The sequence below is a fragment of the Tinamus guttatus genome, unplaced genomic scaffold, assembly GCF_059628265.1.
Source record: "Tinamus guttatus ecotype Peru unplaced genomic scaffold, ASM5962826v1 Tinamus_guttatus_pri_ptg000466l, whole genome shotgun sequence".
Taxonomy (NCBI): Eukaryota; Metazoa; Chordata; class Aves; order Tinamiformes; family Tinamidae; genus Tinamus; species Tinamus guttatus.
The window spans coordinates 487,130-503,931 of NW_028289000.1; the positions used below are offsets into that span (position 1 = coordinate 487,130).

General features: G+C 53.5%; 1 protein-coding gene across 1 annotated transcript in view; it reads right to left on the minus strand.

The window, feature by feature from the left end:
* Positions 1 to 1,583: 1,583 nt before the first annotated feature.
* Positions 1,584 to 16,802, minus strand: part of LOC104578084 (dynein axonemal intermediate chain 1-like) — a 77,563-nt gene continuing 62,344 nt past the window's right edge. Inside the window, exon 8 of the mRNA XM_088532700.1 lies at positions 1,584 to 1,699. Within this exon, the coding sequence (XP_088388826.1) occupies positions 1,595 to 1,699 (105 nt within the window). The 3' untranslated portion in view covers positions 1,584 to 1,594. The remainder of the gene's footprint in view (positions 1,700 to 16,802) is intronic.

Consider the following 16,802-nt stretch of genomic DNA (forward strand, 5'->3'; position numbering starts at 1 on the left):
GGGATGGCCGCCTGCCCCTCGCTGCAGCGCCCACCTGAGCGGGGCAGGGCGGGCTGCAGCGGGGCTGGTGCGGGGCCTCTGCACCCCCTGGTCTCACATGGGCCACCTGCCTTGCAGTGGCACCAGGACACCCGGGCGGCCTTGGCAGCTGCAGCTGGACCTGACTGGGCACGGCGCCTTTGGGCAGCGGGTGCTGGGGGAGCCCTGGGCGGGCAGGGGCACCGTCTGCCCCAGCGGACACTTGTGTGAGCCGGGAAGGTGCAGAGGGCTGCTCGGCCTGTCCGTTCGTCCCTGCTGTGCCCGTCAGGCCCCTCCAGCGCTAGCACCGACCGTGCTGCGCCCTCCTCCCGGCTGCTGAGCCCGTGGGGCAGAGCTGGGCAGGGCTGCTGGAAGCCACGGGCAGGAGGGAGTCACGGGTAGAGCTCGGCGCCGAAGGGCCTTCCAGCCCCATCACTTGGGGCCTGCGGCTGGTGCCCCCGCCGGGGCTGGTGGGCTCTGACCTGGCCTCCGGCCCAGCGGCCGCCTCCGCGCAGCCCAGCAGGAGCCGGCACAGGGGGCCGGGCAGCAGCGGGTGCCCGCGGGCGCAGCCGCTGCGGTAGGGCTGGAGCGGAGGCTGTGCTGGGTGCGAGCGCCAGGCTCCCGCTGCGGGCATGGCCAGGCCAGTGATCCCTTCCCATGTGGGTGCCCCGCCGTCAGGTGTAGCTAACGTGTCCCTTGGCAGTGGTGTTTTTACTAGACTAATAAACCAATTGTAGGACCCACGTGGTGTCTCCGAACTCTGCCGGAGGGAACGGGGGGAGGCACCGTGTCCTGTCCGCCCCCCCCAGCTCTGAGCACCGTGGGGGCAGAGCTGGTGGCCGATGTCCTGCAGGGGAGGTGCGTGGACAGAGGTCCCCCCGCTCAGCGATGCGAATGCTGCTGCTCCCCATGCCAGGCGCCGCGTGCCCAGCTCCGGTGACAGCCGCAGGCGGCTCATCAGCATGCAGCGAGGCCACCGCGGCTCCGGCGGCCACCGCCGCCCGCAGCAGCTAATCCCCCTGCTGCAGCGCGCCGGGCGGGCGCTGCAACGCGGAGCCGAACTCGGGCCGAGCCGCTGCCGGGGACAGCGGCGCTGCCTGCGGCTGCTGCTCCCATGCCCCGGGTTAAGCCATGGCATGTCCCTCTCCAGGCGCTAAAGCATCCCCTGACGTGCAGGGGAGAGCGTGTATGTGACCCTGCATTTGGCTGTGGGGCTGCAGGGCTGCCTGGTGTGGCCACGGGCACCTGTTCCTCAGTGTCTGGGCGCTCCAGTGAGCGCTCATGACAGAGCACAGCTCCCGCCTGGAGCGCCTGGTCCACCCTGCCTGCAGCCGAGCCGTTTCAGGGGGGGGGCTGAAGCCACCCCTGCCCTCACGCGGCCTCCGTGAGGCTCCCTCCGCCACGTGGGGACAAGCCTGGCACGGCGCGGTGCTGGCCTCGCCAGAGCCGTCTCCGCACACTGGGGCCTTTCAGCAGCTCTGTTTATTCGCTGGGGCACGGCGGCGAAGCGCAGCGCCTCGCATGACAAGCAGCAGGGCCCGCACGTGGGGCCGCACGGCCGGGGAGCTGCCGCCACTCACTTGGCGGCCTGGCTGGCTGGCTCTCTCACCAGGTTAAGCAGCTTGTCCAGCTTCGCAATTTCCACCTCGGGGCCCTTCTTCACCTCCTGGCCTTTCTTCTCCTATGGGGAGAGCAAGCGAGGCAGAGCGGTTAGCAAGGAGGCATGCATAGGACAGCTGGAGGGGGACAGCTAGAAGGGGACAGCAGGAAGATCCTTCCATTGCATCTTGGCTCCTGGCCCTCCCTGAGCAGCCCCACTTCCACTGGGGTGTTGCAGAACACCCCCGATTTCGCACAATTGCCCCATTTCTCTTTGGACCCCCAGCAAGGAGCGGGGCTGCGTTGCTCCCACGCTCACAGGTGCTGGATCCCGTTAAGCGCGCAGCGCCCTTCGTGGCTCCACTCGGGCACCGGGAGCAAGCGGCGTTTACACTGACGGCCCACGTCACAGCTGAGCATGTCTCTGAAGGAGCGCCTGCGGATAAACACAGCTGCTCGGGGTATTTCGGGACCCTGCTCTTCCTGGGAAAGCTGCTTTGCGTGTGACAGCCTTCGACACCCTCCCCGGGCTGCCCTGCGGGCGAGCCGAGCCGGCGGGGACGATGTCTGTGGGACAGGGCCCATCGGTGCCAGCTTCAGTGCACCCAGTAGCTTCGTACGAATCAACGGGGTTCAGGCACACTGGGCCTCTGAGGAGGCAGCTTCTCTGCGGGGGGACAGCCCGTGAGGAGCTCATTGAACGGGCACCGGAGCCCCTCATGGTGACACCCGCACCCATTTTATTCTTGGAGCCTCCCCAGCGAGAGGGCGAAGCGCCCGAAGGAGCGAGGTGTGAGGGACCAGGCAGGGCAGCACCGGCCCTGCGCGGGGGCAGCTCTGCCCCACACGGCCTAGGGCAGGCGAAAGGGCCGAGGCTCCATCGCAGCCCTGCGCGGGCGGCCTCGCAGCCGCATCCCCCTGCCCCAGCTCCCGGCAAAGCAGGAGGCAGCGACAGGGAGCCACAGAGAGGGACGGGCTCTTTGGAGACCCCCAGGAGCCCCAGCCCGGCACAAATCAGCCCCTAATGAGCCCTGTGCCCATGATACGGGTGTCGTTTAACTGGAGTCACTGCTTCTCGGCTGGAGCCTTCCCCCCCGCGCTGAACAGTGAAGTGCCAAGTTAATAAAACCCTCTCATAAAACCCATGATGCTGGCATTTTTCAGCAACTTTTTTTTTTGTTTGTTTCTTTTCCCCCACTGGTGGAATAATCATAAAACATCTGCCATAAGGTTTGGATTAAACAACACATGTTTACGTTTTACAGCAGTGAGAGCGCCGGCTCTGCTGGCGTGGCCAGGAGAGGCGGAGCGGGTCCGGTCTGTCCCACAGAGCCCCTCTGTGCCGCGGGGCCCCTCGTGCCGGGGACACGGCCGCTCCTGGCAGGACGGGATCCAGGCCTCGCTGTGCGATCCGAGCCCTTCACAAGCACCCCAGTGACGCAGGGTGCCGGCTTCCCATGAAAAAGCAATTTAAGCTTTCACAGGCCTATTTAGTAAGGGATGAAGAACTTCAGGAACTCACCAGCATCTCTGTCTGACCCTCCCAGGTGTCTCCTTATTAAACTCAATGGGAAGAGGCATCCAGCTGCTAGGATTTCACAGCATCTTTGCTTTTTTAGTGGCCTAAATCCCTTGGTAAACCCAGCACATTGGGGTTGCCCCTCTGCCCCTTCCTTTCAGTAAGAGGGAGGCTCCCCCCACCCAACGAGAGCAGGGCTATGTCTGGTGCCCAGCAAAGGCTGCAGGAGACCTCACCTTCCTCCCTCCTACAACCAAGGCTGGTCAAGGTGCAGACCCCGAGAGCGAGGGCTCCTCCCTTAGCAAAACACACCAGTGGGGAGACCAGAGGATCCATTGGATGGAGGCAAAGAGGCTTCCCTAATCATTTCTGATGGAGAGACCAAAGAGAATCAAACTTTGCTGCTAATGCAGCAAGATTTTCCACACCAGCTCCATGGACCACCAAGCGAATGTGAAACTCTGAAGCCCTGCAAGCCCTATGCGCCCCTACTCCTATTGCAACCCAGCGCTGTCACCCTGCAGGTGATCCCGGGCACACAGCGAGCCTGGGCACCAGCAGAGGAGCTAAGGCAGCTGGATGATAATCTGGAAATGATGTTTGTACTAGGACCACTTTCGGGCTCTCCAGAAGCCCATTTACATACAGCAGCAACGCGCTTATCAGCCGCCGGGAGCGGCACTTGCAGCCTGATCTGACAGCGTTGCTCCCGGCCCACTGAAGAATTAGCTGACAGACTGGCGATAAGGATTTAGGCGTATTTTGCTGCTGTTTGGAAATAAATGACGCAGGAAATGTTCTGCTGGCAGGGAATGAAACCTGCAGAAAAGCCCAGGGGATGGCTGGGTCATTCAGGCGTCAGCAGCCACACAGGAGCTTGGGGCTTTCCGCCTTCGGTGTTGAGGTGCCGGGAAATCCGCACACTGCCCCCATGGGTGTTCGTCCCTCTGTGTTCAGCTAAAGCCAGTGCTATTCCGGGCAAACAGCTCTCCATGAGACAGGTCTCGTGGCCCAGGTCTAAGCAGACTCCCTGAGCGACCCGCTCTTGCTCACGGGAGCGCTCAAGTCACTGCACCAGGCAAAGCCACCTGGATGGGACCAGCCTGCTCGCTCCAGCTCGGCAGCACAACCCCAAACCCACGGACACCCCCTGCACTGGGTTTTCTGTCTAGGCAAAAGCAGTCACACAGGAGGAGCCAACCCTTCCCCACGTGCTTCTTCCAGCTCCAGCACATTGGGGAGTTTGGTTCAGCCGACTTACTTAGGAGCTCTTGCTTTTTCACTTAGGGACGTGGTGTGATTGACAGTGACCCTTAGCGAGGTGCTTGGCAAACACTAAGCAGCGAGCAGCCAAAGCACAGTGCTGGGGCAAGTTGTGCTAACAGGATGAAAGGAATGCCAGCAACACCAAATTCTGGCAGAAGAGCTGCCATCTGGAAGAAGGCAAGGCGCAGGAGCAGGAGGTGGGAAAATGCCTGTACAGCTGCTGCACTCTCAGGATGCAGCCCCACAAGGATCCCAGTGAAGGATTTGTCCTCAAAAGGCACTTGCTAGCTGGACTGATCCAAGTCTCCTCCTGGCTGAGTGCAAGTGTCTGCTAAACCCTTAGTGCTACCTGTTTAGCTTGGAATCAGCGTGGCCACAGCAGCTCCCAGCATGAGGAACACAGGGATCATGGCCATGGGCACTGCAAGGAACAGGATGGCCAAGATTACAGTTATCTTGTGTCCAATATACTTGTTAGCACTGAAATTCTCCAGTTGGGCAGCTGAAGAAGTGGGTTGGCTTCCAGCTATGCTGAACGCTCTTTCCTCCTGCTAACTTCAGAGCCTTGAGCGATGTCTCTTACACACCACTAATTTAGGCACCTAAATATAGCCATAAGAAGTCCAGATTTAGCAGTCGTGCATGAAAACCTGAGTGAGCAAGGCAAACTGAGCACAGACAGCGCCTGGGGCGGTCCAGGCAGCTCCTCCTGGCTGGGCATTATAATGACACTTCCATTCAATCTGAATTAATCACCAGTACCAATAGGAGAAAACCTCCAAACATATTAGAAACAGTCCCTAGAGAGCTTTTTAATCCATCCAGGAAGCCCCCCTGAAGGAAACAAAGAGATGCTGCAGGCGCTGCATGCGCAGTACGAGGATTAAGCCGTGTCCTTGAGTCACCTGGGTGTGAAACCTCCCACTTCTGCCTTTTCCACAACCAGGTTCACCATGGGTGGAACTGAGGGTGGTGACCCTCAGTTCACACATCACCAGACCACAGTCTGCAAAGTGCTGGTGAAAGCTCTTCACAGACATTAAATCTGGAGTGGAGTAAGCAAAACACCTTAACTCTGCCCGGCACTGACCCTGCACCGCAACTGTGGATAGGAAGGGTGAGCAACAGGCTCTCTTCTCCTGGATTAAATCCGTCTGGGTTTTGCCAGCCCTGGGGCCACTTCGGCTGCTCTCTAACCGCGAGCAGTGTGAATTATGTGTGTGTGGAGACGGGATTTTGATAAAAACCAGCATTGCCTCTAGGCATCATTACTCTCCATCACTGAGAATAGCCAACAGCAGCCTCTTCGGCGAGGGCAGCTGGGTGAGACGATAGCTTTGCTCGCAAGGCTCACGGAGATGATGATCAGTCGTATTGGTTCACACATTTAGCAATAAGCCCTGAGAAAAATCACTGTGTGTTCAGTGCGCAGCACAACCGCCTTCCCCAGAGCTCTTTAGGCTGCATAAAAGGGCCGGAGGGGAGCAGAAAGCCCCAAAGGTTTTGCTTCCAGTCCAGGGAGACCTGGTGGTGGAGCGTGCACATGCCTGGTGAACAGCTAAGGGCTGCTTTCCGGGGCGCAGGGAAGGATGTTCCCTCCCTGCATCCCCATCCAGGCAGTGCATCCCCACCGCCTGGATCCTGCCCTTCTGGATTGAGACCTACCAGATTGCCATGCAGTACCTTTCTTCTGGATGGGATTGATTAATTAGCTATCTGCAGCACTCAGCGGAAAGCCCCGTTACCAAAAGCCTGCCCACGAGTTGTGTATTATAACGGCATCAGATCTGGCGGGGAATCCATCCCTGCAGTTTAGCCATGGGATCCCCCAAACACAAGCAGCAGGGAGGGAGGAAGGGAGGAAGGCAACAGCGGCCGCTTCTGCAGCACCTCTTTGCAGCTCAGCACCCCAGCTCGCAAGCACCGGTTCCCTCCAAAGGGAGGGAATTCGGAGAGGGACCGCGGTGACCACTGCAGCCCCCAGCGCACCGTCAGCTCCCGGGGCCGTGTCTTTATCACTCAGCATCTTTTTTTTTTTTTCCTTATTTCAGGTTTACGTTATTCTCATTGTAGGACAGCTCAGTAAGCCGTTACGGATTAGAATTTAATAAAAGCAACTAGCTTTGGAAAGGCAACTCCAGATGCAGCTCAGTGCTGCTGTATCTCACGTGGCGCAACATCTCATGAGAAATCACTCGCAGTGGAATGAGCAGCACATTTTAAAGTACATCTTTTGCTTTGTCTTGCAATGCTTCTTTCTTGGAGCGCCCTTGTTAACATATATCGCCTGTGATAGCTTTAAACTGCCTTAAGAAAGTTCAGCTACTGTCTCTCTCTAAACACTGTATTTTCTTCAAAACTTTTGTTTTACCAAGCTTTAAATATAAAAATATTTGTGTAGAAGACATTGTTTTTTTTGATACTAACATGGAATTATGAGTATTCTTCTTTTCAGGCAAATACAAGCATGCAGGAAACAGAGTTTTGCTACCAATAGAGGTGATGCCATATATTTAATAACCCTAAATGCCAAAGGCATGAAAGATGTATAACTATTGATACTGTTGAGATTACCAAAAGAGTTCAGCTTGCAATTTAATGCCAGGCTGCAGTGCTCGCGCTCTCCTTTTCTCCACAACTGCACTTGAACTCAGGGATGCTCCCGAAATAGCACTAGATATTTCAACTGCGTGAACAATCGTGTCATCTCGACAAGACAGTCTAGTGTGTAGGTTTCATTTAAATCACAGCGTCATTTAAAGCTTGGCTAGGAGAGAGTCTCGAGTCCCTCTAGTCTGCCTTGGTCCATGGCAAGAGCTAGTTTTAAATTGCTTCTGACGGATGCTTATCCAGCAGTTGATGTCATCCTTGGGTGCCTGGCACAGCATGACCTGGGCAATGGATTTTCATACTCCAGTCCCATCACCTACATGGCCATGTTCGAGATCTTCTGCAAACCTCTCCAGCCAGTTATTGCCATTTCCTTTTCTTCCCCTCGTATTTCGCCTCTGTCCTCGCTGAAGTGCATCCTGTTTATTTCAGATCATGCGTTCAATCTGCCACAAGTTAAATGCCTTGCACAGAATCGCTGCCTGCTGCACAGAAAACAGCCAGGCAAATTACAAATGCCACACAAATCCTCCCAGGTCTGAAAACTAGACACACTCCTACTCCGGACTATGTGGAATTCACGCTAAATCACTTAATTAAGGACCGAGTTATGATGCAGCAAGCAAATCAAGGCTTAAAAGGAGTCAGCAGGAAGCTGACCACAAGGCAAGAGCATGGGAAATCCTACAGCCAGAGGGGCTGCTTTCCCCAGGATCTCACCTTCTTACAGCAGCTGAGAAATCGGTTCCTGACCCACAGAGCTGCAAGGATCTGCTGTAACCCACCATGGAGCCTCTTTGCTCTGCAGGTTCCTATAACGAGTGGATGTCAAGCACCTCCTGAAGATCTCCTGGGCATGGCATCGTTTGGTGGAGGATGCTCATTGTCGCCTGCAGTGATGCTAGGGGTGTCTTACACCCTCCCCATTCGTGTTTGGTGGGTAACCAGTGGCACCACAGAAGGGTCTGAGAACAAAATATTTTGTGAAGAAGGGGATTTGCCTTGGAGTGAATGCAACGCAGGGCCTACAGGCTGCAGGATACAGGATAAAATAAGGCAGGAGAAAGGCAGTGATGTGCTGGAGAGCAGGGCTGGGAAGGGAGCTCAGAGATGTTCCTCTGGAGAGCAGACACTCACGGAGCACCTCAGTTTCTTCTGGGACACAGAGATGAACAGGCCTGTCCTGAAGAAACCCCCAGCTCGGTCAGCAACTGCCTCCTCTATGGGGAACACCCAGAACGGACAGAACTGGCACACAGCAATGGCAATGGGGATGAAGATGAGTATGTGCACTGGCTTGGGGATGCTCCTGTCTCACCAGCAGAGCCATGGAGCTGTCTGAGCTGTCCCTAACAACGTCTCTCTCAGGTTCTGGGGTCTTGTGCTGCTGTCTGCAGATGAAGATGAGGTGCAGCCTGACTAAAAAAAAGCAGATTTAGAGCCTGTGCTCAGGCTAAGCCGCCCAGGCAGGAGGCAGTTATTTTAATGACAATCCCATCTTAAGATGCTGATCTGGCTCCAGCCCAAGTCCTTTTGCTAAGCTCCTTGACATCCTGTTTAGAAAAGTATTATTAAAATCTAATTGCTTCATGCATATATTGCTGTTTTAATTATAACAGCAGCAGCAGAGAGATATGAACAGTAATCAATCTCTATGATGCTAATACACACCCAAAGAAGGAACTAGACATAGGAAAAGTCAACCCAACATCATCTACTGAAAGCAGGGGATATATTCCCAGTGCCTACCCATGCTGCCAACGGCACGGTCACCACGCAGCCAGGCTGGCCTCCCTGAACTGCACTGAGTCACTGACCAGGATGCTGTACCTGAATTAATTCTATGTGTTTGCTGTCTCTCTGTTGTACCGAAACATAATTACTTCAGTGCCATAGAACAGCTATATCCATCTGCTCAGCTGCTTGCTGAAACTAATGGAGCTTCTCTGCAAAAGAGTATAGCAAAATAAAGGCAAGCTGTGAAGAAAACAACACGGAAACCATTAAGCTCCTTAAGGTGAGCAGTCCCCACAGCAATCTCTCCATCACTTAACAAGTCCCACCAGTACCACCAGTGGAGCAAGGGGAACCAGCAGTCTAGAGCTTCAGCAAGACAGTGGCCAAGCTGGCAGGAGCAGATACTCAACAATTAAATGCTAGATTTAAGGACTAGAAGGAACCTGTTAGCAGAGGTTAACTGAAGCTGAGCACATGCCCAGCACAATGAGGGCAGATGAGCTACATTAAAGCAAGCAACTGTGGTACAAAGCCTGCTCCCTACTGAGGCTTACAGCAAGATACAGCCCCAGAAGGATGAAAACGGCCTGCTGGAGTTGCCCTTCCACACGCCAAGAAAAATGTCTGATCCTTGTCCCATCTTCTGTGCTGCTGCAGGTGGGACAGAGGAAAATGTCTGGGCCACTGATGCAGTGCCAGGATCCTGGAGGTCCCTTGGAGGAGATATCTCCTTGGTGGAGATAGGGGAGAACTTTCCACACCCTGGCACCAGTTCTGGCTGTAGATTTTCCCAGTACAGTCCAATCATCCTCTCAGGAGGAATGATTTCTTCCCAGGTTCTCCTGCTTCCATTCTGATCTGAGCCCACGCATGGATCTTCCTGGTATTGTCCAAATGCAAGGAGCTGTCTGAAACCCAGGGAGGTTTCCAGGGTGCAAGTATGGCAGGAAGCAATAAAAAGTGAAAAGGAATGTGATGTTTCAGGAGCCCTCAGGACTATAATCAAAATTGCTCTCTTCCATCACCGTGGAGGAGATGCTTAAACCGATCTAGAGGGATAGTGGAAGCAGTTGCCTGATAGAAATAAAAGCACGTTAAAATAGTTGATTGGACTAAATCAGCTGTCATCTGCTTTTGTTCCACCATGGAGAGAGGCACGGAAGGCAATGGGATGAGCAGGCAGAAGAAATCACAGGGCTGGGAATGAGAGTGCTCTCTTAGAAGGGCACACGAGGAGGCAGGAGGGGCTCAGTACTCCTTCGTCCAGGACGTGAGCACATCCCATCCACAGGGCACCCTGACCTTAGGGAAGTCTCAGCACTTACATAGAGCCCACCTTCAAAACAGTTAAGAGTGGCTCCTGTTTGTGAACTGCTGTAAGATGCAGACACCAAGCATGCACGAGGCTTTCACCAGGCTTTGCTGGTCACGTTCTTCCCCTTCACTGGGGGCGGGCTGGTCAGCATCACTCAACAACAGGGCCAAACACAGTACAGGGAGGCTGCACCTCAGGCGTTACTGCACGTGCAGCACTGCGCAAGCACCCGTGCGCCAGGAAATATCCTGAAAAGAGATGTTTTCATAGCTGGCGACGGAGTAGGAAACAGAAGAAAGACAGAAAGGAGCCACTTGTGTTCAGAAAATTAAATCCAAATTTAATTCCAGTAATTATACTGTCATTAACACCCTATTTGCCATAAAGAGGCATAAAATCCCCATGTGAGAAATGCATTTGCTCCAAAGGTGAGAAGAAGGTAATTGGAGAAATACTGCCATTTTTTTCCTCTACTATAAAATCCATAAGTAGTCTGAATGGTTATTGCTTGTAATTTAACTTCCCCAGCAAGGATCTGTAACTGAGCCAGACAAGCCAAAAATCCAGCAAAGCAGCAGAGAACTTGGATCAGAGCTGATTTATTCCAGCATCCCCTGATTTAACTATAGACAAATGCAATGTTTCCTATGTGAGCAGCTGGGACTTGGATGCTACTGTTGCCAACACAACATGAGCCAAACCCTCGCTGCTCTCGCAGCTGAACTCGCTCCACACTGGGGTCCTTGAGGAGCTGCTCCACCAGGCCCGGGGCCAGGACTGGGAGTCGTGTGACACCAGCACAGTCAACACTCAAACAGATGCAAGAGAGCTGGGAGCCCCAGGACTATTCGTTGGCACGAGCACAGGCAGGGAATTATCAATGGAATGACGAGTCCTTGGATCGTAGGAACCTAACCCGAGTTCTATATGGAGGCAGGATCAAAGTCAGACAGAACTAGCTCTGACAGATATTTTAGGTCCTTTGCACATATCCTTACTGATTTCACCTCTGATTTCAGTCCATCCTTTCTAAGTTTCAAGGTCATGTGGGAATCTAATGCAAAGTGTTTCAAAGCCCTCAGGCTGCCCTGTACCACCAAACCTCCTCAAGACTTTATAGTGAGCCCTCTGCTAGATCATCCAAGGAATGAGTGCACCAGTTGAAATCACAGCGGGAATAAAAACTAACCTCCCCAAGAGAGATCCACAGGCTTCTCAGAAATGACATTCGCAGCTGACCACAAACATAACTGCTCTTTTGGGTGATTTTTCAGCCTGCCGCGCATCCCACTCCTGGCGGACCTTGACAACCCCCTGGCTTAGCTGGGCTACAAGTCTGTCACATAGATCTGTAGCTAAAGCCTGAAGAAAGGCAAGGAACAGCCGCATGTAGATTCCCTCAGGAGAGACACGTAAAGTGAAGGAGGGATAGAGGGACTCAGGCTGTTAACCACACTCAAACTCAGTGTAATGCCATGGAGCAACAGTAGCCATCAGTCTAGTAAGGGGCTTAATGTCGGGTATTTCTTGCCATACAATGGATACAGTTTTAGCAGGCTTCCTCCAGAAGGCTCCATCACAGGCAGGAGCGCAAAGTTAGAACGTGCTAATCAAGACACACAAGGCCAATGTTAGTGACTTTGGGAGGCAGAAGGAGATAAAGAGGGTGAATCCCTCTCAGCTCCCGTCCCTGGTGCTACTGGCATCACACACTTCAGTGTTTCAGTCACTGGAAACAGCAAAGGAACTTCCTAAGGAGTAAATAAATAAGGACATGATGGCTGGTGCTGGTTCAGAGGAGCATCAGCACCTCTGCTCACTGCCCTGGGCAATGAAAAACAGATGGCAAAAAGTCTTCACTCACAGTTAATGTGTGTGAGAGCTCCGGTTTGACCTAAGGCAACAGAGGCAGAAAGCGGTTCAAGGGCTGAACTGAGGTGCTGAGAAATTGGACTGAGTCCAGCAGAGGCCACCAGCAGAGCTGGGGACTGCAGCACCTGCTTGTGAGAAGAGGCTGAAGGAGCTGAACTCGTTCAGCCTGGAAAAGGGACAACTTCGGCAGGACCCATCAGCAGCCTTCTAGCTCCTAACAGAAGGATACTGGGGAGATGAAGCCAGGCTCTTTACAGGGATGTTCAGCAAGACAATGCGAGACAGCAGCCACACACAGAAATGGGAGGCTCCAACCTGGCAGACAGGGGTTCTTCTCCAAAAGGACAATCAGGCATTGAAACAGGGGCTCAGAGAGGCTGTGGGATCTCTGACTTGGAGGTTTTCTAGATGAGACTGGATAAAGCCCTGAGCACACTTGTCTGACCCCCCTAGCAAGACATGTCTTGTCCTTAACACTGCAACGCTCATTGTTACTACAGCACCCTGTTACCCCCAAGTACTTAGAGTCTGACTGTTTAACGCACAAGGGAATAAATAAGGCAGAATCCAAGGAAGTGAAGAGTTTAGGAGTCTATAAATCTCTTCATATAAAACTGCCTGGTGTGTGTCAAGATGGGAATATCTCCTGATAAAAGCTGTGCCTCTCTCGCTACAATGCTGCCAGTCTATCTCAGATCTTTTCATCAAGATCAAAGGCAGAAATTGATTTTTTAGATTTTAAGCCCAGGAGGAATCTTTAAGATCCGCACAGCCTTGGTCAGTAAACTTGTCACACCAGTGACTTCTCTTGGGGCTAGAGCATTATCTTTTTAGAAAGAGACAGGAAGTTTTGACTTGCAGGATGCAGATAAGCTCGCGTCACTCTACCAGTGCGTGCCTCGGTCCTTGTCTGAATTTGCTTAGTGCTGTTCAACTGCCAAATCCCATTATGCCTCTTTCTGCTAATTTAAAGAGCCTTCCGCTGCTAGAAATCCCTTCCCCTTGCAGGTGCTTTTAGGCTGAGATCAAATTACTGCTTAATTTATTTGTGAGGCCCTGAAGAGCTCCTTGAAGTCATGCTTTCCAGACTGAAGCTCTGTTGCTCTTTCTAGATTTGGTCTGCATTTTTCACCACCTCTGCTGAAGTGTCAAACCTACACAGGCGCCCTCCAGTTGGCAAAGGAACTAGCAATATCCCCTTCTCCGTAACAAGGGGCCCTGGTGTCGATCCTGCTCCAAATAACCTTTCCTCTGCACATCTGCTCCTGGCTCCCCTTAGCTGAAGCCATGCGGGTGTTGTGCAGTGTTTTTTATTTTAAATAAGGGGTTATTTGTAAAAGGACGATGATGCTGGGCCCTTACCCGAGAAGTATTCTTTCAGCTTGTAAACAATGCTGAGCATCAGGACCTGGTGTCTGTCACAGGTGCGAGTTAAACACCACTTTCAAAGCAAGGCTGAAAGCCTGTGAAGTGAGCAATAAGCATGTGGGAACGTGATGATGTTTAAGAGGCCTCATGTTGACAGACAAGCAATTCTTCCCTAAGCAGGGGAAACCGCTCAGTTGCAGTGTGTAAGTTTCCTCTAATTCCCTTAACCACATCCTATAAATGTCTGGCACTTCTGCGGCACCTTCCAGCGGTGGCCGCCCAAGCCATTTGCTGCCTCAGGCCTCATTCACTCCCAGGGCAGAGCAGGGACAACTTGTAGCGAGTGGCTTTGCACACAAGGCAACACGGCCAATGCAAAGCCCGTGGGGAGCCCTGGGCTCCTGGCGCAGGACTGCACCGTCTTGGACAAACCCCAACCAGAGAATCCAACGTGGGCAAGGAGCAGGGCTGGAGGAGAGAAGCCAGTCACCCTGCTCCTGGGAAACCCCTGTTACAGCTAGTTCAGAGATGAGGGAACCAAAACCAGAGCAATTAAGGAGGCCACCAAGCCTTTCTCTTATTTAAATTTCTTCTTTCTTCCCTTTCTCCTCTGCAGGTAGCTGGGTAGACAACGGTGTCTCGTGCTTGTCTTGCTGCTTTTCCAGCCATGCAGTGCAGTGAGTAGCTACAACATCTGCCCTCCAGCCCTCACCCCTGTCCTGGGAGCTGGTGTGTAGTGCGCGCTCCCGGCTGCCCCTGCCTTGCCAAGTGCTCCTGCCTCTCCCTCTGGGCTCGGTAACGCTTCCAGTCATGCCCAAGTCCCTAGCTGGCATGTGTGAGCCTGACCAGGAGGTCTCCATGGTGCAAATACGACTTCCAGAGCTCTCGGCAAACTCCTTGGTAGTTACAGCTCAGGCTAACCTGGATTCGAGTTGAAAATCTGTTTGCACGAGACTTCTTCTACAGCACTGGCCCCAGAGAAATCAGGGCCCGCCATGAGCAGGGCACGAATACCTTGAAGAACCAAACTCCGTGGCACAGGGAAGCAGGGTGGGACTTGCAGCTTCTCCCAGCGAAGGCAGCTGGAGCCCAGTCACCGAGACTGCAGGTCCCTGCAGGAGGTTTTGCCCCCTAAGGCCAGGGGGGCAAATCATACAGATCATACAGAATCACAGAATGGTTGAGGTTGGAAGGGACCTCTAGAGGTCATCTAGTCCAACCCCCTGCTCCAGCAAGGACACCCAGAGCACGTGGCACAGGGTGGCATCCAGGCAGGTGTGGAAGATCTCCAGAGAAGGAGACTCCACAACCTCTCTGGGCAGCCTGTGCCAGGGCTCTGTCACCCTCACAGGAAAGAAGTTCTTTCTCACATGGAGATGGAACTTCCTGTGTTCTAATTTGTACCTGTTACCCCTTGTCCTGTCACTGGCCTCCACTGAGCAGGGGTTTCTCATGCTGGGTCTGCCTTTCCTTTCTCAGCTCAAGTGTCCCAACTCCCAGGTTGCAGGAGTTGCTTGGGCTGCAGAGCTTTAGCAGAGCAGCTTCTCTCCTTGGTTAAGCAGTTGTAATTGAAACCCAGTCTGTCAGCCCTGTGCTCCCTGGCTCGGCTCTATTATCTGCGCTAACTGTGCAGCAAAACCAGCTTTCTCTCTCTTTAAATGACGTGAAAGATACTAAATAATTAATTTCTTTCTGGATTTTCATCTAGATGCCCTATGATTTGCCCAGGTGAGATAAAATTAGAGCTTCTGAGTGCCTTTTTCTGGCTCCATAGGATCCTTCAGCAGGGAAGGATCCCCCTTTCCTGCAGTTCCCAGTCCCTGGGATACCACAGCTGACTGATAGCAGAAACCAAGCGGGGAGACCTCTGCTCCCACGAAGCGAGCGAGGCATTAGAACACACCCAGGCAGCACAGGCTGGTGGGGAGAACAAGTGACTTTTGCTAGCTAGAAAATAAACCACAAGCATTAGGGCACAGACATTTGTCTTTCTTCCCAGGTATATTCGTTTGTCTAATAAAAGACATTACCTCTGCCCACAGGCCTTTGTTTGCCTGTGTTAAACTGTCCGGCTGCAAGAGCCCCAGGCCCTTGGTAGGTCTTCAAATTGGCTCAGCCTAATGGACTTAAACTCCAGCACTGATCTTGGAGTGTGTCAGAGGATGACAGTGAGCGGAATGCTCAAGTTTCTGTATTCATCAATAAGGGGGTTTCTCCACAGTTTGGCTGAAGAGCAGGACAAAGGGAGGGGAGACTGAGTGGAGCCATGAGCCGAGAAGGACAAAAAGAGCCATCTGCAAGGAGATGGGGCCTTTACAAAGGAGGGAAATAGGGCAATTGCCCCACATTCTTCATCAAGGGGGACAAAGGAGTTGGTGAGCTCAGGTGAGAACAGATGGCGGGAGGCCGGAGTTCGGTGTAGGCGGGCCGGGAAGGCTGTAACTTCTGAGTACCTTGGCCAATGGGGAAAAGGAGAGGGCGTCCCTCGGTCGGGAAATTAGGATAAAAGCGGGGCTGCGTCCCCCAGCATTTTGAGAGACCCCACAGGGATATGCCCGGTGGACTCTCCCTTTATTCGAATAAAGTTTTAGGACTCCTCTGTCTCCTTTTGGACATTCAGTTCTTGACAGCGAGATTTTCCGCACAATTGGGGGCTCGTCCGGGATCCTTCCACCTTCCGGGAACGGCAGACGGCGATTGGAGTCGACGGCGCGCCTCACCATAGCTTTTGGTGATCGACTCCCTTCGACGGCAGCCTGCACCGGACGACTGATTGGGTTCCCGAGACTGTCCGGAGACAGACGAGAAGCGGATCGGGGGATCCGCAGGTAGGACCAGGAGGGGGTCCTCAAGGGGTGTGACGTAAAGGGCTAGGTCTGATGGAAAGGACCTCCCGGTAGCGCTAAGCCCGACGGAAAGGGCTAGGTCTGACGGAAAGGACCTCCCGGTAGCGCTAAGCCCGACGGAAAGGGCTAGGTCTGACGGAAAGGACCTCCCGGTAGCGCTATAGTCTGACGGAAAGGACTAGGTCTGAAGGAAAGGACCTCCGGGTAGCGCTAAAGTCCGACGGAAAGGACCAGGTTTGACGGAAAGGACCATTGAAATCTCACTGGTGAGTACTATGGGACAGTGGGGAACAAAAGGGGTGGCGACTCCGACATGGGAGTCCAGGGAGAGCAGCGAAGGGAAGGCAAAAGAGGGTGCTGGGGAAAGGAATGATGACCTTAACTTATCCCCATATAGTCCCTTGGGGAGACTTTTGAGGGTTTGGGATAACTTACGCATTCCCCTAGAAATAATTATGGAATTAATGATAAAATATTGTTGTTTTGTTTGGCCAGAATATAAGTTACCAGGGGGATTTAGGTGGCCCCCTGTAGGGTCGGACGATGCATCAGGAGCCACAGCTCTTGTCCCCTCTGCACCTCCTGCTTCTAGTGACAGTGAAGAGGAGGAGGAACAGGACATTTTATCCCCTTCAAAAACAAGAAAAGGAAC